Here is a 21,479-nt window from a genome sequence, read left to right on the forward strand (position 1 = left end):
GCCCTCAGTGGATAAAGGAAGTTACAAGTCATTTATATACCTCATCATCTTTCTACGCCTCACAGCTGGCGAACTCAACACTACATCACCGCATGAAGGTACAATAGGCAACAGCATTCCAACCCCTTTTCCTCAGCCTACCTTGCTTTCCCCCTCCCCTCGCTGGCTGTCCATATCTATCGATCTATCGGCCTCAATACGATTTACTGAAGTGCGACGAAGTCTCTCTCAGGATCACAGCTAGACCACTAGAGATTCCGGAGAATCCGCCATCATGGTCGGCAATAAGACGATCCCGCTCTTGATCGTGGGGATGCTGCTGACGGGAATCAGCAACAGCATGTTCACAAAATGGTGAGTGAAGACCGAGAGAGTGACCGTTCATCTGTGTGAGGCCGAGAATAGCCCGCTGATTGAAACCCACTTCCCTTCTTGCATCCCCGCTCCACCTGCTACCTCTCGTCCTCTCACAGGCAAGACATGCAATGTGTAGAGTATTGCGACTCACCAGATCCAGCCGACCACGTCGAGTTCAGTCAGCCCGTCTGGCAAACAGCCCAAATGTTCTTCGGCGAATGTCTCTGTCTCCTCCCCGGCTTCTACACATTCATAATGAAGCACCTCAGAGCCTTCCGCAATCGGCGGCAGGGTAAGACGGCCAATGGCGGGTATGAGCCGATCTCGCAGACTGTGAATGGAGATGGGGGAGAGGGGCACCAGCAGACAGAGTCGAATGGGAATGGAAATGCTGGATCGAGAGACGTGGAAGGTGGGGGAGGGGGTGCAACGGAAGATGAAGGAGAGGCACTCGAGGGAACGGCTCCCCTGCTCTTCTTTGCGCCGGCAGCTTGCGACATTTGCGGTACTACCCTGATGAATGTCGGACTGCTCTTCACGCCCGTATCTATTTATCAGTGAGTTCTTCAAGGACAAGCTTGGGTCGACCTGGACGGGCCCTTACTGACATTGTCTGTCCGTTTCGCCTACACATCACAGGATGACAAGAGGTGCTCTGGTCCTCTGGGTCGGCGTTTTCAGTGTCATCTTCCTGAGGAGACATCTCTACCTGTTCCAGTGGCTAAGGTGAGTTACGTTGCGATGTTGTGCGGGTCAGCCTCGTTTCTCTGACCTCATCACTCCCGGCCATTCTCATCGTTGCTCATAGTCTCGTCACTGTCATGCTCGGAGTCTGCATTGTTGGCCTCTCCGGCACAATCCTCAAAGAATCTGCGCCAGCGGCAGCTTCTTACTTCTTCAACAACTCCAGCCTACCGTCTCCGTTCCTCCCGGCAGCCCACCCATCAGCTGCCGTGTATAACCTGCCACTATCCAGCGAGGTCAGCCCATTCATCAATGGTGGGCTGACGGACATCTTCGGCGAGCATAAGAAGAACGGCACTGGTGGAGGCCACGGAGGTAAAGGTGGAAGTGGTGGGGACGAGCCGATTCCTGAGGCCATTGAGGCACTCTTTGGAGTCTTTCTCATCCTCTTCGCTCAGCTATTCACTGCCAGTCAGTTTGTTCTGGAGGAAAAGGTGAGTTCCATAAGATTGCGGAGGAAGCGTTGCGCATGTCCAGCCCACTGAAGCACTCTTCATCACGCTCTCCTGCAGATCATGTCCAAGTACGACGTCGAGCCGCTTTTGGCAGTAGGCTACGAGGGTCTCTTCGGTGTCATTACCACTCTCGTCGCCATGCCCACCCTGCACTTCTTTTACGGCTCTACCCTCGCGGGTCAAGGTGGCTACTTTGACATGCGCACCGGCTGGAACCAGATGATCTCTTCGAAGCCCATCCTGTGGTCAGCCGCCGCCTCTGCCGTGTCCATTGCCCTGTTCAACGGATGCGGTCTGGCCGTCACTCGGGCCATTTCTGCAACAGCACGAAGCACAATAGACACCTGTCGTACCCTGGGCATTTGGGTTGCGAGCTTGCTCCTCGGATGGGAAGTACTGCGCCCTCTCAGCGGAAGTCTGCAGATGCTCGGATTTGCCCTCCTCGTCTATGGCACCCTCGTCTTCAATGGCATCATTCGCCCACCGAAGTTCGTCCGGCCCAACTTGCGCAGCCGTTCGAGCCGGAGCGGTAGTCGTGCCCGCAGCAGGGGGAGGAGCAGGAGTGGTGCACCTGGCTCTTCCTCAAGGGGAGGCGGCGGAGGAGGAGGAGGAGGGGGAGGAGGGGGAGGAGAGGGGGCTTCGAGCAATGGAGAGGAACGGCGGTCTCGAGGCAGAAGCAGAAGGAGTGGCAAGAGCAAGAGCACAAGTAAGAACAAGGGCAAGAGGACACCACAGCAAGACGGCAGCGGAGCGGAGCAGACTGCTGATGGGGGAGAGGCTGGACAACAATCTGAGGGCTCGAATGTTAAGACTGGGAAGCTGATAGATGACTCTGCAGAGGGAGGAGACAGCAAGGGGTCGCAGAATGGTCAGCAATGAAAGCGACGAAGCGGAGAGCACTTGGGAGAAAAGAGAAAGACGAAATGAGGCGAGGCCTGAATAGATTAGACGAGCCTCTGGATCTTCCTCCCCGAAAGGAGAGTGTTGTCAAGAGGTTCAGAGCACCATTGCCCTTCGTCGCCGCGGTCCTGCCTGACACATCCTTTTGGCTATCCTCGAGAGCAATTCAATACACGTACACTTATCCGCACACACATCCACACGCCTCGCCCGACCTTTCCGGCTGACTCTTCCATAGCTTTCTGACCTCGCTCAACGTCGTACCACATCTCGCTTCCTCCAAATTGCTGGTCACACATTCATGAGCTCACTCTCACAAGAAAGATTTTCGTGACGAATGAGATTGAGATTTTGCCATGCCCATGGATGCATGCATGCATGCGTACGTACACTGCACCAGCAACATGCTTTCGGACGCGCCCCTCCTCTCTCCCCCTCTCTCTCTACTCCGCAACGATCAATGCACTAACTCCATACCCAGTTCCGCAGCACAAGCTGACCACTCCCGTCTGTTTTCCCGTACGACGAAGTTCACTCAAAAGACTCGTCGTCAATCGTCCGCCGGATGCGCCGAGTGGATGGCCTAGAGCAATGGCGCCTCCTTTTACATTTACGTTTTCTTCGGAAATCTTGAGCGCATCGAGGGTCATGAGTGCTTGAGAGGCAAAGGCTGTGTAGCGGTGTGGGTCAGGAGAGAAGAAGGGGGGGAGAGGTCAGAGGGGCGGCTTGCTGCCTGATGCATCTCATCGTCACCCTCTTGAGCGCTTCGCTCTGCTCACCTTCGTTGATCTCCCAAAGGTCAATGTCCTTTACGTCCAGTCCGAGCCTGGTAAGGAGCTTAGGCGTTGACCTGGCGGGTCCAATTCCCATCTCGTCTGGCTTGACACCCATTGTGCTCGTTGCTACCCACTTGCCCAGGATTTCCATACCAGCCGCCTCGGCCACATCCCTCCTAGCCATGGTCAGTGCCACTGCTCCATCCGAGACTTGGCTAGAATTTCCCGCAGTGGAGCATCCATCGGGCTTGAAGACGGGCTTGAGCTGAGAGAGCTTCTCGGCTGTAGTGCCATGGCGGATCCCTTCGTCCTTGGAGATCAGGCGTGTAGTCTCTGTCCCATCCTCCTCCACCCAGCGCACCTCGATGGGTTCAATCTCCTGAGCCAACCTGCCATCCTCCTGAGCAGCATGAGCGCGGGCGTGAGATTGAGCCGCAAAGGCGTCCTGGCGCTGACGACCAACACCAAAGCGCTCTGCTACATTCTCCGAAGTCATACCCATGCTCATCAGACAGTCCCTTGCATCCTGATTGGGCGATTTTGCCATTGCTGGCGAGAGCTTCACGGGGATCGCCTTTGTCTCCCAATCTTTACTCATACTCTCAAATCCTGCTGCAATACCCACTCGGATTGCGCCTGTTTGGATAGCAGACCCAATGTCGGTAATGGACTGAACGGAAGAGGCACACTGCCGATTCGTAGTGCGGTAGGCAGAGGTGATGGGCATCCCCGCGTGCAGCGCGGCTAGACGGCCGGACTTGGCACCGCCCAGCTCGGCGAGGACCGTGCCGGCACAGATGTCCTCGATGATGGAGATGTCGACACCGCGAGCTTCCAGACGCTCGCGGGTGCGCTGGTAGACGTGGGCCAGGAGCTCCTCTGGGTAGGCGTGTTTGAAGCCCTGCAGAGGGTGGGGAGGGGAGAGCAGGAGACTTTCAGTACAAGCTCAATCGTACAGCGATGGCTAGCGGCCATTTCCATCTTCTCCCTGCTTCTGCATGCTGACCTTGTTCATCCTGGCGATGGGTGTCCGTAGTGCGGTAGTGAATACCACGTCCGAGGGGCTCTTCTTGAGCACTGCGTCTAGCGCAGCATTCTTGGCCAGTCGGGGGACGGTAGAGCGGAAAGCCATCTTGTGGTCGGATCAGTGGCTGGTGAGAGGAGGAGGAGAAAAGGAGGATGTCTGGAGATGTATGAATAGGATAGGTCAAGAAGAAGCACAGTCTCTGTCTGCCCCTTCTTCTTCTTCTTCTTGTTGCCGTCTGGCTGCTGCTTCTCCTTTGCGGTAAATTACGGAGGAGTGGCTGCTGTTCCCCCACACACGCCTCGGAAATGGCGGCGGGGAAAGTAGAGCCACGCCTTGGTCTCGTCTCCGCTTCCGCTCCGCTCCGCTCCAAGTCCGGATTGGCATCGCACACACGCCCGCCCAGGACAGACCAGCCCAGCCACTCGTGATCCACGCCGCGCACCGCCAGGGAGCAGCAGACGCAGGGCAGGGCGACGCACCGGAATATAGTCACGCACCAGAATTTGCGCTTCTTGACTTCCTCTTCTTTTTTCTTTGAACAAAATATCCAAGGAGGTGAGTCAAAGTGGTCGTGTGATAGTCATGGCGAAGAACACGATGGCTGATCAGACTGCTTGCTTGCATTTCCCCACCTTGTCCAGACACTTAAGTTCGAGGCGGCACCCCCCGCGGTGGGAGCTAAGGGAATTCAAGATCACAAGTCCAAGCTGAGGAAGGTCGTCCAGGGGGCGAGTGTGGGATTGGAGGCAAGGGAGTCCGACTCGAATACTCCCGCAAGGTGAGAGTTCGTCAGACTCCCTTCCCCCTCCTCTCTTTACCTCTCTCTCAGGGACTTCCTACTACTCCTCGCCTGGTACTTTCTTCTTTCGAGATCCCCTCCCGGCCGTGTGGCTCACTCTTCCTCTGTGGCCTGCCTCGCGTTCCCGTCTTCGAGAGTCACACCTCTCTTTTTTTTACAAAGAGCAGGCATTGATCAGACTTTCCTAAAAAGGGTCTGTGTCGATGGGATCGATTGCGCTGGATCCCATTTGGGGTAATACCTTGAATCTGACTGGATGTCCCTTGTGGGTTTTTACACCCGTGAGACTGGCTGTAACCTCCTTCTTTTGGAAAGAGGAGCTAGGAATGGGACGCTGGTCAGTGTGGATAGCGCGACGAGCCGACATTCTTGAACTTCAAGCAACGTAGCATAGCCATATACTAGGTGAGTACCCGTCTCTTTGCTGCTGGAAGAAAAGGACGGGTAGACCAGGCGCCTAGCCCCACACGTTGCAACGATGAGACATCAGTGTCGCCCCTATCCGAAGTTAAGAATGAGCGATCGACCAATACCTATGCCAAACACATAATTTCTGAAACTGAGCAACCAGAGGCCAGCCAAGATGGGAGAGAGGATGGAGGCAGGCGGGGACAGTGTAATTCCACCAAAGACGATTGGCTTCCGGAAGCTGACACCTCCTCTGCTTCCCTTTTTGGCCGCACAGCATTCACTCCCCACTTGTACCACCTGCACATTCTGTATTATACTCATCTTCTCTTCAGTCATGTCGTCTCCCTGCCTTGAATGCGAATCGCTCAATCATCTCACACTCGCCTCATCGGTTCTTCGTTATGTGCTGATATTACCGATGCAACGTCGCAAGCTGGTCGATACAGATTGGAAAACAGGTGAACAAGGTCACGTCCTCATGGGCAGATAGCGAGGTTCGATCACTCCCCTTCCGCCCCGCCAACACTGCTCGCTCTCCTTACGAGGTGGCAGCAGCGACCTCGTGGAGGTAAGCACCGAGGAGCTTGGTACCCTCAATGTAGTTGAGGATATCAATCTTCTCATTGGTCGAGTGAGCTCCATCGTCAGCCCGTCCCAGAGGAAGCAGGAGCAGATTCTTGCCAAGGATGTCGGCAATGGTGAGTGCTACAGGGATGGAACCACCTTCACGGGTCAGATCGGGCTTCACTCCGTAAATCTTCTCCGTGGCACGGATAGCAGCCTCGTAGTTCCAGTGGTTGGGGTCGGCCAACCAAGGCTTTCCTCCAGGCTCAGCGTCCAGCTTGAGAGTGTTCTTGGAACCAATCTTCTTCCACTCGCTCTGTACGTACTTTTCCACCAACTCAACAACCTTGTCGGGAGTCATGTCTGGCACAAGACGCAGAGAGAACTTGCCGATGACCTTGGCTGGAATGACAGTCTTGGTTCCGGCCTCGGAAAAGGCACCCTCGATACCGTGGAGGGAGAGGGAAGGGTATCGCATACGGGCCATGAGGATCTTCTCCTTGTCGTCGGCAATGGTAGTGGAAGAGCCAGTAGCGTCGTCCATGTCCTTGACGGTAAAGTCCATGATCTGATAGCGGTTGAACTCCTCGTCAGTCAGCGGCCTAACCAGATCACTGATACCGGGGATGAGAATCTCTCCAGCGGGGGTCACCAGGCGAGACATGATCTGGAACAGGTCAGACATGGGCTCGTGAACCACACCACCGAACAAACCAGAGTGGAGATCAGCGCCGGGGCCAGAGATGGACAGCTTGAAGTACTGGATACCTCGCAGGCCGTGAGTGATGCAGGGCTTCTTTGTGCCCAGCCAGTAGTTGTCGGAAATGCATGCAGCGTCAACACCGTCGAAGAAGGAGCCGTTCTTAATCTCATTTTCAATCAGACCATCCAGACCGACGGAGCCAGACTCCTCCATACCCTCGAAGCAGAACTTGAGGTTGACGGGGAGCTCGATGCCAGCCTGGCGATGGGCTTCGATGGTGTTGATCCAGCCGATGATGGGGCCCTTGTCGTCAGTGCTTCCTCGACCGTAGAGACGGCCGGTCTTCTCATCGTGCACCAGCTTGAAGGGCTCAGTGTTCCATCCATCGGACTTGTTGGCGGGCTGCACATCGTAGTGTCCGTAGATGAGGAGGGTCTTCTTGCCAGCTCCACCCGACTTGTAGTCGGCAAAGACGACGGGGGGCAGACCGACGTCCTGTCCATCGAGCTTCTGGTTTCCGAGCTCCTTGAACTGGATGTTCTCGCAACCAATGGACTCGAGAGACTTGGCCATCCACTTTGCCATCTCTACCACCTGGGGGCGGTACTTTGCCGAGCCGGAGACCGAGGGGATCTCTACGGCCTCGGCCAGGCGAGCGATGAGGGCATCCTTGTTCTGGTCGATGATCGAGGAGATCTTGTCAATGGTAGCTGCAGTAGACATGGTGGGTGAAGGGGGTATGATGTTTGGGGGGAATGAGTGTCTCTACAATGTGTATGATGGAGAAGAGTGCAAGACGGGGAAAGAAGTTTGAAATGCGGGATGGAGCCTAGGAAGAAGTGCGCCTGTCCATTGATAACCGCCCGCGCCTGGCACCCCGCTCCCGCCCCGCCCCCGGCCAGCCAGCAGCCCAGGCAGCCCAGCCACCGTCACTCTACGTTTAAATTCGTGTGGAGTTGCTTCAAGCTGGCTTCTTCCCGACGCCACTTCCGGTTCCGATTTCGCGTCGAGCAATGGCAGAGCCAGAAGAAGCCAAGGCAGGCAGGCAGGCAGCAGCACGGTCCTCACACTTCTAGCAGCCACCTCTTTCCGCCGGTACCAAAGCGTCACTTGTAGCATATCGTTCCCAGCGATGTCATCGACGACGGCCACATCAATCCCTGGCGCAGGGACAAATGGCAGGCCCATAGTCTTCTTCGACGTGGCCATTGGGGACAATTCTGCAGGGAGGATCAAGATGGAGCTCTTCAGTGACATTTGTCCTCGGTGAGTGGTAGAGGTTGCTTGCTGCGAGTCGTGGCGCCGAAGCGTCAGCGTCGCATACCTCGAAGCGAATGAAGATGATAGCTGACTCCATCTGTTCTCCTCTGGCTCGCCTCCCCTTCCTCGCTCCCTTGTAGTACCTGCGAGAATTTCCGGCAGCTCTGCGTTGGCTCGCACCGCGTGAACCACAAGCCCATGGGCTACAAGAACTGCATCTTCCACCGCATCATCCACGGCTTCGTAGCCCAAGGCGGTGACTTCCTCAATGCAGACGGCTCCGGATCTTTCTCCATCTACGGAGACAAGTTCCCAGATGAGAACTTTAACCTCTCGCATGATGCACCGGGCTTGCTGAGTATGGCAAACAGTGGGCCGAATACCAATGGATGCCAATTCTTCTTGACTTGTGGACCGGCTGAGTGTGAGTTCTGCTTGGTCGAGGCAAGAGGGGTCAAGTATTGCGTAAAGCTGACTACGTCCCTCCCCTCTCCTCTCGCTTGCAGTCCTGGATGGCAAGCATACAGTCTTCGGCAAGATCGTGGATGGTCTTCTCACGCTACGGAAGATCGAGAACGTACCGACAGGTGAGTAAGAGAGGACCTTCACAAAAGGGGGAAGAATGCTCACACGTACGATTTGAAACTGTGTCTCTCTCTCGGCAGGCGCCAACAACAGGCCGAGGTTACCAGTCCGCATCACAGGTGGGTACGATTGTTCGAGAATCAGGTCACAAAGAGGCGTAAGCTGATGCCATTCCCCTCCCCGCCCTACAGAATGCGGCGAGATGTAGCAAGCTGGTCGTAGTGGCTCAGTGGATCGTACAGGTCTCGAGGAGCAAAAGGATGTCCATCAGACAGCGGGAGAGCAGTAATCCGCATCACATACCCATTCATTGCCCTTGCGGCATCACGTCATCTGCTCATTCAATGCATCACAGTGGCAGAGACTCGTGTGTTGTCCATCTACCTACCAGACGCATGACCAGAGGAAGAAGGGTGAGGAGTGGAGGCTCGCTCGACGTTGCTCTGGAGCAAGAGGATCACATCAGCCGTACGGGACGAACGTGAAGGGAGGTTGAGGGGAGTCGCTGTCGACATCGACATACTGTGCTGTAGTTTTCAGTCACGAAATGCGGAGGACGGCACGTAAGATATTGAGCATGAGGGACCTGTTGCGGTTCTGAGCAGGTGAGATGGTAGCGCAGTGATTACCTGTTGCACGCCAGTTGCTGCTTGCAAGTGGGTACAAGAGTGTACTGCATTGCGATAGCAGTCAATTTCATCCAGCGCGGCGAGCAGCTTGCAATGCGCTTCGCTCAACCGGCCCTTCCTATATCGCATCGTGTCCCCTGATCTGCTATGCCTACCAGGAGAGAACGGAAGCATACGGATCGACCCTGTATGATCGCCACTTCGCTCATCTGGCTCGACTCAGAGGCTCAGAAAGTGCACCACAGCACAGATGTAGCAGGCGGCGGCACCCTACCCTCGGAACGGAACGGAGCACGAAAGCGGAAGCGCGAGTGCCGGTCCTCCGCTGCGCCCCATACGAACGTTCACGATGGCTTCACCACTTCTCTTGCAACGGTACTTCCGAAATCTTTCATTGTTTTTCAAGACATCTTTGACAAGCTAAAGAGAGCTAAAGAGAGAGAGATAGAGAGTGCGCAAGACAAGAGAGAGATGAAGACTAATGCGGGTCTAAAGCCTTGGGCAGCTTTCACCGACGCAATGGACCTATAGCTCTACAGGTACTGCTTACTTCTGCAACCAGCCTTCGGTGAACTCCTTCACAAACTTGGTGATCCTCTCCTCGAGGCTCTTGGGCATGGCTCCCTTGCCCAGCTCCTCCATGATGCCGTTGCCCTCAGACTCAGACGTCAGGTGGCTCTTGAAGGCTTCCTCCCATGCCTGCACCTTGGCCACAGGTACGCTGTCGAGAAGACCATTGATACCGGCGTAAATGAGAGGAATCTGCATCTCGGTGGCCATGGGCTTGTACTGGCCCTGCTTCAGCAGCTCAGTAAGACGGGCACCCCTGTCCAGGGTAGCACGGGTAGAAGCGTCCAAATCCGAACCAAATTGAGCGAAAGCAGCCAGCTCACGGTACTGAGCCAGGTAGAGCTTCAGGGAACCGGCGACGGACTTGTAGGCCTTGGACTGAGCGGCAGATCCGACACGAGACACGGAGAGACCGACGTTGACGGCGGGTCGGACACCCTTGAAGAAGAGGTCGGACTCCAGGAAGATCTGTCCGTCGGTGATGGAAATGACGTTGGTGGGAATGAAGGCTGACACATCACCTCCCTGAGTCTCAATGACGGGGAGGGCGGTGAGGGAACCACCACCGAGCTTGTCGTTCATCCTGGCGGCACGCTCGAGGAGACGAGAGTGCAGGTAGAAGACGTCTCCGGGGTAAGCCTCACGTCCTGGGGGTCGTCGGAGGAGCAGAGACATCTGACGGTAGGCAACGGCCTGCTTGGACAAGTCGTCGAAGATGATGAGGGCGTGCTTGCCGTTGTCACGGAACCACTCTCCGATGGCGGTACCGGAGAAGGGGGCCAGGTACTGCAGAGGGGCGGCCTCGGAGGCAGTGGCGGCAACGACGACGGTGTACTTCATGGCGTCGTTCTGCTCGAGGGTTTGCACGAGCTGGGCGACGGTAGATCGCTTCTGACCGACGGCGACGTAGACACAGTAGAGCTTCTTCTTCTCGTCGTTGCCATCGTTCCATCGCTTCTGGTTGAGGATGGTGTCGAGGGCGACGGCAGTCTTTCCAGTCTGTCGGTCACCAATGATCAGCTCACGCTGGCCTCGGCCAACGGGCACCATGGCGTCGATGGGCTTGAGACCGGTCTGCATGGGCTGGTTGACGGACTGACGGGGCAGAATACCGGGGGCCTTGAGGGAAGCACGGCGACGCTCGGCAGCCTTGATGGGTCCCTTGCCGTCAATGGGGTTTCCGAGGGCGTCAACGACACGACCGAGCATGTCGGGTCCAACGGGCACGTCGACGATGTTTCCGGTACGCTTGACTGTGTCACCTTCACGGATCGATCGGTCAGATCCGAAGATGGACACACCGACGTTGTCGGCCTCCAAGTTCAAGCACATTCCCTGGACACCAGAGGCGAACTCAACCATCTCCTCGGCCTGGACATTGCGGAGACCGTAGACACGAGCGATACCGTCACCGATGGCTGTGAGGGAAAACGGAAAGAGCGCAAACGTGGGTAAGTAAAAACGCAGATTGCACATTGCCGTACTCTCTCCCTCTACTCACTCAGGACACGACCAGTCTCCTGGACATCACCACTGGCACCGGAGCCGGAAATTCGCTGCTCAAGGATGGAGCTGACCTCGGAGGCGGCTGTGGAAAATGGGAATAGAACGAGGTGTGAGCGGACAGAGCCAGGGAAGACCAGTGTCGGCTATCTCCTCAATGCAGCACTCACCAGGCTTGGCGGTAGCGTACGATCGGGCAGCAGATGCAAAGGCTGGTGCAGCGCGACGGGCCTAGAGTAGTAAGAAGGGGGAGGTAGCAGAGTGAGCGAGCAAGTCCATTGTAAATAAGCTTGGTGTCGTCTTTCTTCCTGTCTGTCCCAGCGTTCCTCCCGCCCGTCTATCTCCGCCGCGGTAGAGTCCCATCGCAGCGTGCAGAGTGGAAGCCCATCAGCGAGTGAGGTGGCACTGAGCGTCCTTCGTCCTCAGGTCTAGCATACCCTCTCTACGAGGTAGCATAACCACGACCCGGCTCCAATGGCGTCTCCCCACCTGCTGACCACGTGTATGAGATGACGTCTTCCCCCCCATCATCTTCCTCCTCCTCCTCCTTCCTCTTCCTGCCACCCCTTTTGCCGTGTAGGATACACACCGTAGGGAGTGCGGCGTTGCGTGCGATGTTAGCGGCTGCGAAGCCAGCAGAACGAGCGATCATGGTGAGACGAAGGCGTAGGGTGTGAGAAGGGTAATAGGGTATGAGTGGTGGTGGGTGGGGTGGGGGGATGTTGAGACGGCGGGAGGAAGAAGAGGAAGCTCGCAGGCAGGGCAGAGGGCGGGCGCGGGCGGGCGGGCGGGCGGGCGGCGCTCGGGCTGCCAGCCAAGAGGAGGGAGCACCAGCGGAGAGACTCGGCGGGGGGACGATGAGGTGTTGCGCGCGCACAAGGCAGCGTCCACCTTCCGGGCCGGGCGCCATGGACGGGAGGCGGAGGGACGACGCTCAAGAAAGTCAGGCCAGGAAGGAACGAAGGAAGGGACAGAGGATCGCACTTAGTCACCTTGACTCGTTACAGTACGACTACTTCGAGGGCGACGGTAAGAGCAACATGTCAGGTAGTGAGTAGACAGAGTGCGCATCATGACTGCTCGCTCAGACGCTTACTCAACCCCCTCTCTCCCACACCACCTTCAGCACTTCGCTCACCCCTCGCACCCGCCCTGGTCTCCAGCTGGAGTGCCGCTGCAAAGGGCAAAGCTCGGGCATCAGCATACACCCTCGCCTCTACATCTCAAGCATCGGCCTCAACTTCGACATCATCATCACGGCGCAGCATCGCTACCAGCTCCGTAGCAGACCCCAGCACACCTTCCCCTCCCTCTTCGCATCAAGCCAACCCCACTTCCCTCACCTTCTCCTCACCTCTAGGCGACACGCCCATCAGCTCCACCTCTGCTGCCCTCGCCCTTCTCAAGGAGCAACCCAACCACTACATTGTCACCTCCCTCGTAGGTCGTACACTCCTCCTCACTACCCGTGATGTATTCACCATCCCTCGTCTGCGCGACGTGCAAGTGGGAGATGTGCTCGAGCTGGATCGCATTCACGAGGTAGGGTCGAGGGACTACACGCTGCGTGCGCAGGACCCCATGAGCACTCGTCAGAGGGGAATGGTGGCTGAGATGCGGCGCAGTGTAGACCAAGGGGAGAACTCCAAGATTGTCAGAGCTCTGCTGGAGCTGGGAGAGGAAAAGGAAGACGGTCCCCTCGAAGGTGGAATGGAGGGAGCTGCCGCCGAGGAGCTGCAGGCCCTCGAGGCGCTCAGCAAGCTCAAGACCTCCACCGACTCATGGGCTACACGTCTACACCCCTCTGGTCTCGCTCACGTAGGCGCCGTCTTGCCAGAGACGACGGTGCGCGCTCGATGTGTCGTGGTGGAGCATACAAAGGGGGCCATGGAGAGGATTGTCAAGAAGAAGAGGAGGAAGGGTTACAAGAAGACCATTGAGCACAAGCAGACGTACACTAGATTGAGGTTGGAGTCCATCAGGTTGGGCGACGGAGAGCTAGCCCAATGAGCTAGATCATCGGTCGGTCAGCTACAAGAGGGGAGGCCAAATCATCTCTCTTGTGTCTGCGTTGTTGTAAGGCGTCACTGGGCATCTCCAATAATGACGACTATCACAACCATATGTTCGAACAATTCACGGCATCTGATGTTTGATACAATTACATATAGAGCGAATTGAATGAAGACAGGCCAGTCACACTTCTCAAGCAGCACGCAGTGCCTCATTGGCATTGTGCTGTGGAGAAGGGTGAGGCAAAGCAGACGAAAGGCGGGTGCAATAGGTTTGTTAGCTGCTTGTCATCATACGCTCGACTTTCCACAGCATGTCTACCCACCGATTCGTGCTGAGGAGTGGAGAGGGGCGCATCGTCGATGAAGTCTGGTAATTGCGAGGGGCCTTCCTGCAGATAGGAGGGCGTCTCCGACTCTTCTTCGCCCAAATCGTCGCCACTGCGAAAGAGGTGGAGCATCGCTCGGTCTTGTCAGCTCCACTGCCTTCATCGCCTTCATCTCAACTCTCCTCATGACCTCAGGCACCCAGCTTCTCGGCCACTTGCTGCGCTCGTGCATCGCGATACTCACAGTGCATCCAATTCCGCCTGCAAGTCAGTTTCATCAATCTCATCCGGTACACCATAACTCCTTCCCATTGTCTCCTGCACCTCATTCGCACTTTCCATCAAATCCTCCATGTCATCTTGAATTCTTTCAATCTTGTCTAGATCAATTTTGCCATAGGTCTTCTTCATCTCCTTGTTGGCAGTCTGCATGGCGTCTACGGTGGCCATTGTGTTGCGGAGATTCTCAGTGGTCATGGTTGCTTGCTCCATGTTGTAGGATTGCTGCTGCAGTTGGGCTAGCTGACCTTCGTAGAGGCGCTTCTGCTTCAACACTCGCAGGGCTCGTTGCTGAATCGCCGTCTAGGAAGGATAAGATGAGCGGAGGCAACGTCAGTCTTGTCCCTACATGCCTTCCCCAACTCTGTCTGTACATCCTGCCGCCCTCGCTAGCTAGCCAAACCCACCTTGCCCGGTCCATCCCTCATCTTCTTCATCTGATCACGATACCTTCCCAGTTCTCCGTCCAGCTTCCTGATCTTGACCTCGACTCCATCGGCGCGCTGCTCAGTACTGGCAATGGCCTCTGCGAGACCTGGCTTGGGCTTGGCGTTGCGTGAGCCAAAGAGCCGGTTCATGGCGCCGTTGAGGGACGCGGGTAGGAGATAGATGAAGACGAGTCGAGTCAAGCTCCAGGCAAGTGATTCGTAGAGCTGAGCGAGGTGGCCGTTGTTGAAGTACTACGTCGTCGTCGTCGTCGTCGGTGCGAGGGTGGAGAGGCAACCAACCAAGCATCAAGGCCCAAGCGCAGGCCAGGCGCATCTCTCTCGCCCTGCCCGCCCTGCCTGTCATCTCAGGCTGCGTTCCGCTCCGCTCCCGCGTGGCAGTGGCCCGAGGCGAGGCAGTGTTGCGTCCCCTCTCCGCCAAGCCACCCCACGGCTGGGGAGGGGCCGGGCGGACGAGGAGGCATCGGGGACAGGCCCTCGTCCACCTCGCTACTACCACTGACTGAGCCGGGCATACCCTCCTACCATTCCCATCCATTGTTGCAGCCCCCTTCGCACTCCTCGGCCTTGCTTGATTCGAGTCACAGAGTTTGACACATTCGTTATTCGAGGTCTAGATTCGGATTGGGACTCTCTTTCGATACCGGCTGTTCCTACCTCGATTGCTCCAACATCCCTACATACCCTCTCCCTCCCCTCCCCTCGCCTCCGACCTCCTCTCCTCATACCCACTTCCCAACATGTCGTGGCGCGGCTTCCAAAAGGTAGTGAACCGAGCGGGTACGGGAATTATGATGAAGACGGGTCAGGTGGAGCGGACAGTGGACAGTGAATTCTCAGATGAGGAGAGCAAGTACAGGGCACTGGAAAAGGAGTGTGGAGTTTTGCAAAAGGAGGCAAAGGCTTACTTGGACGCAATGAGGAGTGAGTGTGAGAGTAGAGTGACGAGCAATCGTATGCTGTAGAAGGGTCTAAGTGGTGAGAAGGGCGCTGACGCCTCTGTACCCCTCTTACTCCCCACTCCTACCCCATCCTTCTTGTCCCCGCCTCTCCTCAGGTCTGGCATCATCACAAGCTCGCATGGCAGAAGCCATCGACGGCATGTTTGGCAACGACTCATCAGACGGAGCCATGGCCGTAGGCGCCTACAGGAGAGCTGTGGAGGAGCTCGATGCAAAGACTGCAAGGGAACTCGATGCGCCGTACAGGGCGACTGTGCTGGAGCCCATCGGTAAGCTGGTTAGCTATTTCCCAGAGATTAACAAGAACATCGACAAGAGGAACAAGAAGGTGAGAGAAGAGACAAGAGAAGAGCGTAATCGCGGCCCAGTCAGCCAATGTAGTACAATTGCTGACAGAGCAAATACACTCCCACCGTTACCCCCACCTCGGTCACAGCTCCTGGACTACGACGCAGCGCGTTCGAAGCACCGCAAACTCATCGACAAGCCCTCGGACGACCCAATGAAGCTTCCCAGGGCAGAAAAGGAGCTCGAGGACTCCAAGCTCCTCTTCGAATCCCTCAATGGCCAGCTTCTTGAAGAACTCCCTATGCTCGTCGATTTGCGCATCCCGTACCTCGACCCGAGCTTCGAGGCGATGATTCGCATGCAGGCTAGATTCGCCGAAGAGGGGTACGAGAAGATGGGAGGAGTGCAGAGGTTCTTTGCTGAGGGGGTGAGGGAGGAATATGCGGATGGACAGCTGGATGCGCAGGTCGAGGGGGTGTTGCAGGAGATGAAGGAGATGAGCATTTGTGGACTGGCAGTTTGAGCAGCATACCAGCTGCTGTAGTGGTATGGGAGAGGAGATAGTTTGGCGGAGCCCCGACGACGCTATGAGAAGTCGCAGACGCGAAGACGAAGGCGGTCAAAGCTGCCTCGGGACACTGTATCTTGCCTGCCACCCCATTTCTCCTTTATCCCACCTCACACGCTGCCATCGATTCCTCTAATGCAACCTCAAAAAGCTACGACTTTGACGAGTGCAGGATGGTAGGACACTTAGAGCGAATGTGATTAGCGAATGCTGAATGATCTAACGTACGTACACCAGGATGGTTGGGGTTCGAGAGTAAAGACAAGGGTAATCCAAGGGGGGTGGAATCGCAGGAGAGCGCCAAGGAGGAGGGAAGGTGGAGGTAACAGTAGAAAGAGGATGTCAAGGCAGCCAGAGAAAGGCCGCTCGCCTGACTATTACCAAGGAAAGCCTTTCTGCTGAGCCAAGCTTCGCCTCTTCCTCCTCCTCCTTCTTCGCTATTTCCTGTATGGCTTCTTTTATGACCTGGATTTGATCCAGTCCATGATGCCATTCCTCTGCGGAGGCCAGAAATATTCTACGAAGCCGCCAGTGTCGCCGGAAGCTCCACGGTAGGTGGGTGTGAAGCCCCACCTTCTAGCAGTGGTCTTGAGGGCGGCAGCCTTGGGTCCGTCACCTGGTGGCAGGATGATCCAGATCAGACTATAAGGGGGAGAATGGGAGATGGACATCAGTGTGATGCCTCTATTACTGTAGCTGACTTCGCTCCTAGCTCGTCTCGCGCTACTCACCTTGCCCACAGCACATACACGCTGATTGCAAATCCGAGCTGAATCTTCTTCTGCGCCCTCTCCTCACCAGGACTGGCAATCCCCGCCTGTCTCCTACCCATGAGTGCCCGTCCCGATGTACTCCACCTCATATATCCAAGTACAATAGCTCCTCCCATTGCCAATCCCTGCGTAAGCGCAAGTAGTAGCTCTCCGAGTTGGTTCCATTCTGGTCCAGGCCAGTAGCCCATTTGGGAGAGGAGACGGTAGATGCCATAGACTGGAATGACAAAGTGTGGTAGGAGGAAGAGGGCATGGAATTCACCGTGGCGGACGGTTGCGCGGATGAGTTTGAGGAGATTGAAGACGCCTAGAGGGTCGTCCTTTGTACGCATACGGAACTGCTCCTTCTCTGGCATGATGGGCGATGTATGTTTGGGTGTTGGGCGGACTGAAGGCTTGAGGTGAGTAGCGAGTGGGTGGGTGTAATGGATGGCTCTTGGGTCTTGGTAGCTGGCCTCGACGTGGTCTTACGGGCCTTGATGGGCGGTAGGTTGGTAATGATTGGAGCAGAAGGTGCGGGAATGGTCAGACGTCTTGTCTGTGTCTGAAGGCAGAGTGTGGGGAAGGCCCCTCCAGTGCCCGGCTGCATTGGCTTCCTCATTCGGGGGAGCGGACTGGGCGCAGCTCACACTCAGCTCCGCCCACTGTGAAAGTGAAAGAGAGTCCGCCATCCGACCCGACCGGACCCCCGCCCAGAACATCGGAACGGAGGAAGCCATCTCTACCGTCGGAAGCGACGGCTTCAAGCGGCGCTCCGTGTTCTGCCGGGTGGAGCGGGGAATACGATCGACGGGGGCGGGGGAGGGGAGGCTGCCTCGCACTTGGTACCGCATACACGCACACCTTCCAACGCCCCAAAGTATTCTCTCATTGATCATCACTACTCTTCCCATCTCACCTTCATACCCACACAACCTTTCCACCACACCCTCGAAATCCATCATCATGGGCGCAGACGAGTACCAACCACCCGCAACCGACCTCATCACCCTCACCAGACATGTCCTTCAAGAAGGCTTCGACAGGCATGGACGAGGCGCTGCTTCCGGTGATCTCACCATCCTCCTCAGCTCGCTTCAGACCACCTGGTGAGTAGAACGTCGAACTACAGGAGTTGAGGTCTGCTATTCTGCCTTTCTTTGCCTTCATACTGATCACATACCCTCTTTCTGCTTGGCCCTCGTGACCCCCCTCCACAGCAAGTTCATCGAGTCCATGGTGCGCAAAGCCAGCCTGATCAACCTCATCGGCGCAGCAGGCAACACCAATGTACAAGGCGAGGACCAAAAGAAGCTCGATGTCCTCTCCAATGACATCATGATCAATGCCCTCCGTGCTTCTGGCAAAGCCGCCGTGCTAGTCTCCGAAGAAAACGACGAGGCCATCTTCGTCGAGAAGCGCCAGACTGGAGACACCTTTGAGTCCAACAAGGGAAAGTACTGCGTCGTATTTGACCCCCTGGACGGATCAAGCAACATTGACGCTGGTGTCAACATTGGTACCATCTTTGGTATCTACCTCGTACGAGATGGCTCAAAGGGCGAGCTTGGCGATGTGCTCCGACCCGGTAGCGAGATGGTTGCAGCTGGATACTGCATGTACGGTTCCAGTGCCAACTTGGTCCTTACTACTGGAAACGGAGTCAATGGCTACACCCTCGACAACGGAATTGGAGAGTTCATCCTCACACATCCCAACATCACACTGCCCGCCAGGGGAAAGATCTACTCGATCAATGAAGGAAACAGCTGTTACTACCATGAGCCAGTGCTCAAGTACCTCGACAGCATCAAGCATCCCAAGGACGGCAAGAAGCCCTACTCTGCTAGGTACATCGGATCCATGGTGGCAGATGTGCACAGGACGCTTCTCTACGGAGGAATCTTCGGGTGAGTTGCCCTGCCTGCCGCTCCCTCTCCCCTCTCCGAGACTAACATTGAATCCCTGACTTTTCTCCATTCCACTGCTGTAGCTACCCCGAGGACACAAAGTCCAAGAGCGGCAAGCTGCGTCTCCTCTACGAAGCCTTCCCAATGGCCTTCCTTACCGAGCAGGCCGGCGGAATCGCCACGACGGGCAAGGGCAGGGTGCTGGACGTGCAGCCAAAGGACATTCACGAGAGGTGTCCCATCTGGCTGGGATCAAAGGATGATGTTAATGACGTGTGAGTACAGTCAGAGGCTGGCATTGACAGATGGCATTACTGGTGGACTGACGTCGACTTTTCATCGTCTTGTTTTTCCCCTCCTTCATAGGCTGAGCTTCTACAAGTAGGCGAGCAGTATTTCCCTTCCGATGACGGGTCCCGAAAGGAGCGTAAAGGACAGCAAAGACCGAGTATAGCGGACACAGCCGGATCAATTCGAACACGCACCCGCACATATCTATTTCGTTTCAAGCGAGCGAAATACAAATGGCATCTTTCCGTCTGAGGGGCTATACAATTGTCTGCTGCCAGGCGATGCGATGCGAGGCGCGTGCTGATGCTGATGCTGATGTTGAGTCTAGAAATGGAGACTGGGACTGATCATCATCGTCGAGAAAGATGTAAAGTATGTACAAATGTGCCCAGATGTGAGGTGAGGTGAGCTGATGAAGAATGCTGTGTCCAGACAGAGAGCTAGTATCGGAGGGGCCGGGGACGAGGTGTGAGGTTCCGGAGGAAGTGTGCCGAAAGGAGCGTTGGAAAGGAAAGTCTCTACATTCTGCAGAGAGAGGGCAGTCTGCTGAGGAAGCGAAGGGGTCCGAAAGCCCTAAGACGTGCCTTGTGAGGCTCTACCACGCCCTCAGATACTTTGACTGACAACAGCAAAGGGGACAGAAGAAGGCGAACTCTCACTCAATCAGCCACAGCCTTGCCACACGAACTCTCTAGCTTCTTCTCCTACTCACCTCCACTCCAGCTCAAAAGGACAAGCCGTATTGATCCTTGTGCTCGAGACTTTCCCACCAACGAGTCCCCTGATGTACATTGTAATCTCCACTGCCAGATTCAAGTTGGGTCTAGCGCTTCCCCCCGAAGTCTGATGTTGACACGCATCATACACTGCTAGGAAAGTCGCGTCGCCCGAGACGTTCAAGCTAGAGTAGGCAAACTGCACAGGAAGACTAAACGTCTTCTGACTTCGACCAGGAAAGGAGAGGTCAGATAGACGCCCGCTGCCGATCTTCTTCGAAGTGGTGACTTCGGTTACGACTGCTTCCATCTTGCTAACGTACGAAGGGATCCACCCGCCTTCGTTGTTTCCGCGCAGCGCTAGGTCCATTGTCATGCTCCAATTGGTGGGAGCGTAGTGAGTTGACATACCTGATGAGTTGGGGACAGCGACGAGGGGATCGGTAGAGTTGAAGGAGAGGCCTGTCGACAAGGGACCGGGGATGGGTCAGTACAGCATTCTAAGACTTGATGGGGCTCACCACTCACTCGGAACTCGAGGCACTACAAAGTAGAGCATGACAGCGAAGCTGAAAAGTGGGTAACGCAGGGTGAGCAATGACTGCTGCCTGTCTAGCCGTATTGTCCCCAGTCTACTCACCAGGACACGATGGCAAAAGCCGCGAAGACTGCTACCCTCGGACTGAGCCAGCCACAGATCTTGTATTCTCCCTTTCCCCATCTCTTGGCTGCCTCCTTCTTGCGGCTTCTCTTGGCCTGTCCTCTGTACTTCCTTGTCATCTGCACCTTTTCCGCATCGGTGTACTCATCGCCTAGACCGGGAACGGTAGCGAGCTCGATACCTGCCTCTTCCCCCTCTTCGAGCTTCTCGTACATGGGCGTTGTGACGGGCGTTGCAAGTGTGAGCCGGCTGTCCACCGAGCGATGCTTTTGCTCCTTTTCGAACTCCATGGACGCAGGTACAAAAGTCGAGCTTCTGGGATCTGAGTTTTTGACATCGAAGCCAAAAGAGGCTGAGTCGAGGAGAGTAGACTGACGATACTCGCCTGGAGCTACATGGTTCTTGGGTGCATTGTTGTCGCAGTAGGGTGTAAGCAGTGGAGAGGAGTGACTGCTTTCTCGTCGGACGTCGGGTGAGACATCTCGATGGCTCGTGACTGCCGCGCTTCGGTCGTAATTGTTGAAGTCGTCGTACACGTCCCAATCATCGTCTTCTTCTGTCAGGCTCAAAGGAAGGTGGAGAGAGCAAGTGGATGAGTCAAGTGAAGCCTCTGCTCTCGCGCTCTGCCTAGAACATGATACTCACCTTCATCCTCTTCATCATATTTCTGGCTGGAATACGTGTCGAGATGACCTGACGTCCCGGCCAGGGCATGAGCACCACTCTTTTGCCCAAAGGAGCCTTTCCCAGCCTGACTGCTGGCTTCGTTTGCTCTGTATCGTTCTGCCAGCAGAGCACTAGGCGATCGACTCGGTCCAGCTGTATTCTGAGAGCGCTGTGCAGACACATGGTGTGCGCTTGTGGCGCTGGAAGTCGCGGCTACATCGTAGAGCTGAGCGTACGAGTCTGCTGCTGAGAAGGGCTGGGAGGGTGTGCGTGGCCCGCTCATCTGGTCCAGAGCTCGGTAGGCGAGGCGTGGTGC

The 21,479-nt window shown here is 56.1% G+C and overlaps 12 protein-coding genes across 12 annotated transcripts; 5 read left to right on the forward strand and 7 right to left on the reverse strand.

The window, feature by feature from the left end:
• Positions 1 to 29: 29 nt before the first annotated feature.
• On the forward strand, positions 30 to 2,494 carry BCV69DRAFT_166468 (hypothetical protein). Its single transcript, XM_025489469.1, has 5 exons — positions 30 to 354; positions 474 to 914; positions 997 to 1,083; positions 1,166 to 1,535; positions 1,614 to 2,494. Exons 1-5 carry the CDS (start codon positions 275 to 277, stop codon positions 2,433 to 2,435), a joined length of 1,800 nt encoding a protein of 599 aa, XP_025348457.1. The 5' UTR covers positions 30 to 274; the 3' UTR covers positions 2,436 to 2,494.
• A 405-nt stretch (positions 2,495 to 2,899) lies between these two features.
• Positions 2,900 to 4,533, reverse strand: BCV69DRAFT_268875 (putative acetyl-CoA C-acyltransferase precursor; the record flags this gene model as incomplete). Its single annotated transcript, XM_025490876.1, has 3 exons — positions 4,239 to 4,533; positions 3,236 to 4,133; positions 2,900 to 3,126 (listed from the first exon to the last, which is right to left on the reverse strand). Exons 1-3 carry the CDS (start codon positions 4,362 to 4,364, stop codon positions 2,900 to 2,902), a joined length of 1,251 nt encoding a protein of 416 aa, XP_025348458.1. The 5' UTR covers positions 4,365 to 4,533.
• A 681-nt stretch (positions 4,534 to 5,214) lies between these two features.
• BCV69DRAFT_282034 (hypothetical protein) lies at positions 5,215 to 5,846 on the reverse strand. Its single transcript, XM_025492200.1, has 2 exons — positions 5,744 to 5,846; positions 5,215 to 5,463 (listed from the first exon to the last, which is right to left on the reverse strand). Exon 2 carries the CDS (start codon positions 5,423 to 5,425, stop codon positions 5,243 to 5,245), a length of 183 nt encoding a protein of 60 aa, XP_025348459.1. The 5' UTR covers positions 5,426 to 5,463; positions 5,744 to 5,846; the 3' UTR covers positions 5,215 to 5,242.
• On the reverse strand, positions 5,670 to 7,463 carry BCV69DRAFT_282035 (CNDP dipeptidase). The gene has a single exon (XM_025492201.1). The coding sequence runs from the start codon at positions 7,457 to 7,459 to the stop codon at positions 6,008 to 6,010; it is 1,452 nt and encodes a 483-aa protein (XP_025348460.1). The 5' UTR covers positions 7,460 to 7,463; the 3' UTR covers positions 5,670 to 6,007.
• A 199-nt stretch (positions 7,464 to 7,662) lies between these two features.
• Positions 7,663 to 9,222, forward strand: BCV69DRAFT_282036 (peptidyl-prolyl cis-trans isomerase H). The gene is made up of 5 exons (XM_025492202.1): positions 7,663 to 8,002; positions 8,137 to 8,420; positions 8,503 to 8,583; positions 8,662 to 8,700; positions 8,773 to 9,222. The coding sequence occupies exons 1-5, from the start codon at positions 7,974 to 7,976 to the stop codon at positions 8,787 to 8,789; spliced, it is 450 nt and encodes a 149-aa protein (XP_025348461.1). The 5' UTR covers positions 7,663 to 7,973; the 3' UTR covers positions 8,790 to 9,222.
• A 421-nt stretch (positions 9,223 to 9,643) lies between these two features.
• On the reverse strand, positions 9,644 to 11,995 carry BCV69DRAFT_282037 (putative H+-transporting ATP synthase alpha chain, mitochondrial). Its single transcript, XM_025492203.1, has 4 exons — positions 11,873 to 11,995; positions 11,454 to 11,514; positions 11,282 to 11,368; positions 9,644 to 11,198 (listed from the first exon to the last, which is right to left on the reverse strand). The coding sequence occupies exons 1-4, from the start codon at positions 11,933 to 11,935 to the stop codon at positions 9,757 to 9,759; spliced, it is 1,653 nt and encodes a 550-aa protein (XP_025348462.1). The 5' UTR covers positions 11,936 to 11,995; the 3' UTR covers positions 9,644 to 9,756.
• Positions 11,996 to 12,323: 328 nt separating this feature from the next.
• BCV69DRAFT_298328 (hypothetical protein) lies at positions 12,324 to 13,293 on the forward strand (the record flags this gene model as incomplete). The annotated part of the gene is made up of 2 exons (XM_025494209.1): positions 12,324 to 12,333; positions 12,410 to 13,293. The coding sequence occupies 2 exons, from the start codon at positions 12,324 to 12,326 to the stop codon at positions 13,291 to 13,293; spliced, it is 894 nt and encodes a 297-aa protein (XP_025348463.1).
• A 214-nt stretch (positions 13,294 to 13,507) lies between these two features.
• On the reverse strand, positions 13,508 to 14,481 carry BCV69DRAFT_248143 (Snf7-domain-containing protein; the record flags this gene model as incomplete). Its single annotated transcript, XM_025490282.1, has 3 exons — positions 13,508 to 13,736; positions 13,869 to 14,206; positions 14,311 to 14,481. 3 exons carry the CDS (start codon positions 14,479 to 14,481, stop codon positions 13,508 to 13,510), a joined length of 738 nt encoding a protein of 245 aa, XP_025348464.1.
• Positions 14,482 to 15,027: 546 nt separating this feature from the next.
• On the forward strand, positions 15,028 to 16,598 carry BCV69DRAFT_282042 (putative RVS161-protein). Its single transcript, XM_025492204.1, has 3 exons — positions 15,028 to 15,273; positions 15,407 to 15,639; positions 15,748 to 16,598. Exons 1-3 carry the CDS (start codon positions 15,090 to 15,092, stop codon positions 16,120 to 16,122), a joined length of 792 nt encoding a protein of 263 aa, XP_025348465.1. The 5' UTR covers positions 15,028 to 15,089; the 3' UTR covers positions 16,123 to 16,598.
• Positions 16,343 to 17,483, reverse strand: BCV69DRAFT_282043 (hypothetical protein). The gene is made up of 2 exons (XM_025492205.1): positions 16,899 to 17,483; positions 16,343 to 16,809 (listed from the first exon to the last, which is right to left on the reverse strand). The coding sequence occupies exons 1-2, from the start codon at positions 17,294 to 17,296 to the stop codon at positions 16,626 to 16,628; spliced, it is 582 nt and encodes a 193-aa protein (XP_025348466.1). The 5' UTR covers positions 17,297 to 17,483; the 3' UTR covers positions 16,343 to 16,625.
• Positions 17,484 to 17,885: 402 nt separating this feature from the next.
• Positions 17,886 to 19,214, forward strand: BCV69DRAFT_276805 (putative FBP1-fructose-1,6-bisphosphatase; the record flags this gene model as incomplete). The annotated part of the gene is made up of 4 exons (XM_025491125.1): positions 17,886 to 18,028; positions 18,140 to 18,829; positions 18,913 to 19,104; positions 19,196 to 19,214. 4 exons carry the CDS (start codon positions 17,886 to 17,888, stop codon positions 19,212 to 19,214), a joined length of 1,044 nt encoding a protein of 347 aa, XP_025348467.1.
• Positions 19,215 to 19,726: 512 nt separating this feature from the next.
• On the reverse strand, positions 19,727 to 21,446 carry BCV69DRAFT_311829 (hypothetical protein; the record flags this gene model as incomplete). The annotated part of the gene is made up of 5 exons (XM_025494883.1): positions 19,727 to 19,739; positions 19,833 to 20,298; positions 20,365 to 20,405; positions 20,477 to 21,053; positions 21,143 to 21,446. 5 exons carry the CDS (start codon positions 21,444 to 21,446, stop codon positions 19,727 to 19,729), a joined length of 1,401 nt encoding a protein of 466 aa, XP_025348468.1.
• Between the last annotated feature and the right edge of the window lie 33 nt (positions 21,447 to 21,479).

Source organism: Pseudomicrostroma glucosiphilum (assembly GCF_003144135.1).
Source record: "Pseudomicrostroma glucosiphilum strain MCA 4718 unplaced genomic scaffold BCV69scaffold_5, whole genome shotgun sequence".
NCBI classification, from domain to species: domain Eukaryota; kingdom Fungi; phylum Basidiomycota; class Exobasidiomycetes; order Microstromatales; family Microstromataceae; genus Microstroma; species Microstroma glucosiphilum.

Bases quoted from the DNA above. Each gene is read 5' to 3' on its own strand.
- BCV69DRAFT_282035 (XM_025492201.1), bottom strand. From the start codon at position 7,459: ATGTCTACTGCAGCTACCATTGACAAGATCTCCTCGATCATCGACCAG.
- BCV69DRAFT_282037 (XM_025492203.1), bottom strand. From the start codon at position 11,935: ATGATCGCTCGTTCTGCTGGCTTCGCAGCCGCTAACATCGCACGCAAC. The intron at 11,515-11,872 runs GTGTGTATCCTA...TTACTACTCTAG, and splicing joins GCAACGCCGCACTCCCTACG to GCCCGTCGCGCTGCACCAGC. The intron at 11,199-11,281 runs GTGAGTAGAGGG...TTTCCCTCACAG, and splicing joins GGAGACTGGTCGTGTCCTGA to CCATCGGTGACGGTATCGCT.
- BCV69DRAFT_166468 (XM_025489469.1), top strand. From the start codon at position 275: ATGGTCGGCAATAAGACGATCCCGCTCTTGATCGTGGGGATGCTGCTG. The intron at 915-996 runs GTGAGTTCTTCA...TACACATCACAG, and splicing joins ACGCCCGTATCTATTTATCA to GATGACAAGAGGTGCTCTGG. The intron at 1,536-1,613 runs GTGAGTTCCATA...GCTCTCCTGCAG, and splicing joins AGTTTGTTCTGGAGGAAAAG to ATCATGTCCAAGTACGACGT.
- BCV69DRAFT_282042 (XM_025492204.1), top strand. From the start codon at position 15,090: ATGTCGTGGCGCGGCTTCCAAAAGGTAGTGAACCGAGCGGGTACGGGA. The intron at 15,274-15,406 runs GTGAGTGTGAGA...GCCTCTCCTCAG, and splicing joins TTACTTGGACGCAATGAGGA to GTCTGGCATCATCACAAGCT. The intron at 15,640-15,747 runs GTGAGAGAAGAG...CCTCGGTCACAG, and splicing joins TCGACAAGAGGAACAAGAAG to CTCCTGGACTACGACGCAGC.
- BCV69DRAFT_282036 (XM_025492202.1), top strand. From the start codon at position 7,974: ATGGAGCTCTTCAGTGACATTTGTCCTCG. The intron at 8,003-8,136 runs GTGAGTGGTAGA...GCTCCCTTGTAG, and splicing joins TTCAGTGACATTTGTCCTCG to TACCTGCGAGAATTTCCGGC. The intron at 8,584-8,661 runs GTGAGTAAGAGA...CTCTCTCGGCAG, and splicing joins GATCGAGAACGTACCGACAG to GCGCCAACAACAGGCCGAGG.
- BCV69DRAFT_282034 (XM_025492200.1), bottom strand. From the start codon at position 5,425: ATGTCGGCTCGTCGCGCTATCCACACTGACCAGCGTCCCATTCCTAGC.
- BCV69DRAFT_282043 (XM_025492205.1), bottom strand. From the start codon at position 17,296: ATGCCAGAGAAGGAGCAGTTCCGTATGCGTACAAAGGACGACCCTCTA. The intron at 16,810-16,898 runs GTGAGTAGCGCG...TCCCCCTTATAG, and splicing joins GTGTATGTGCTGTGGGCAAG to TCTGATCTGGATCATCCTGC.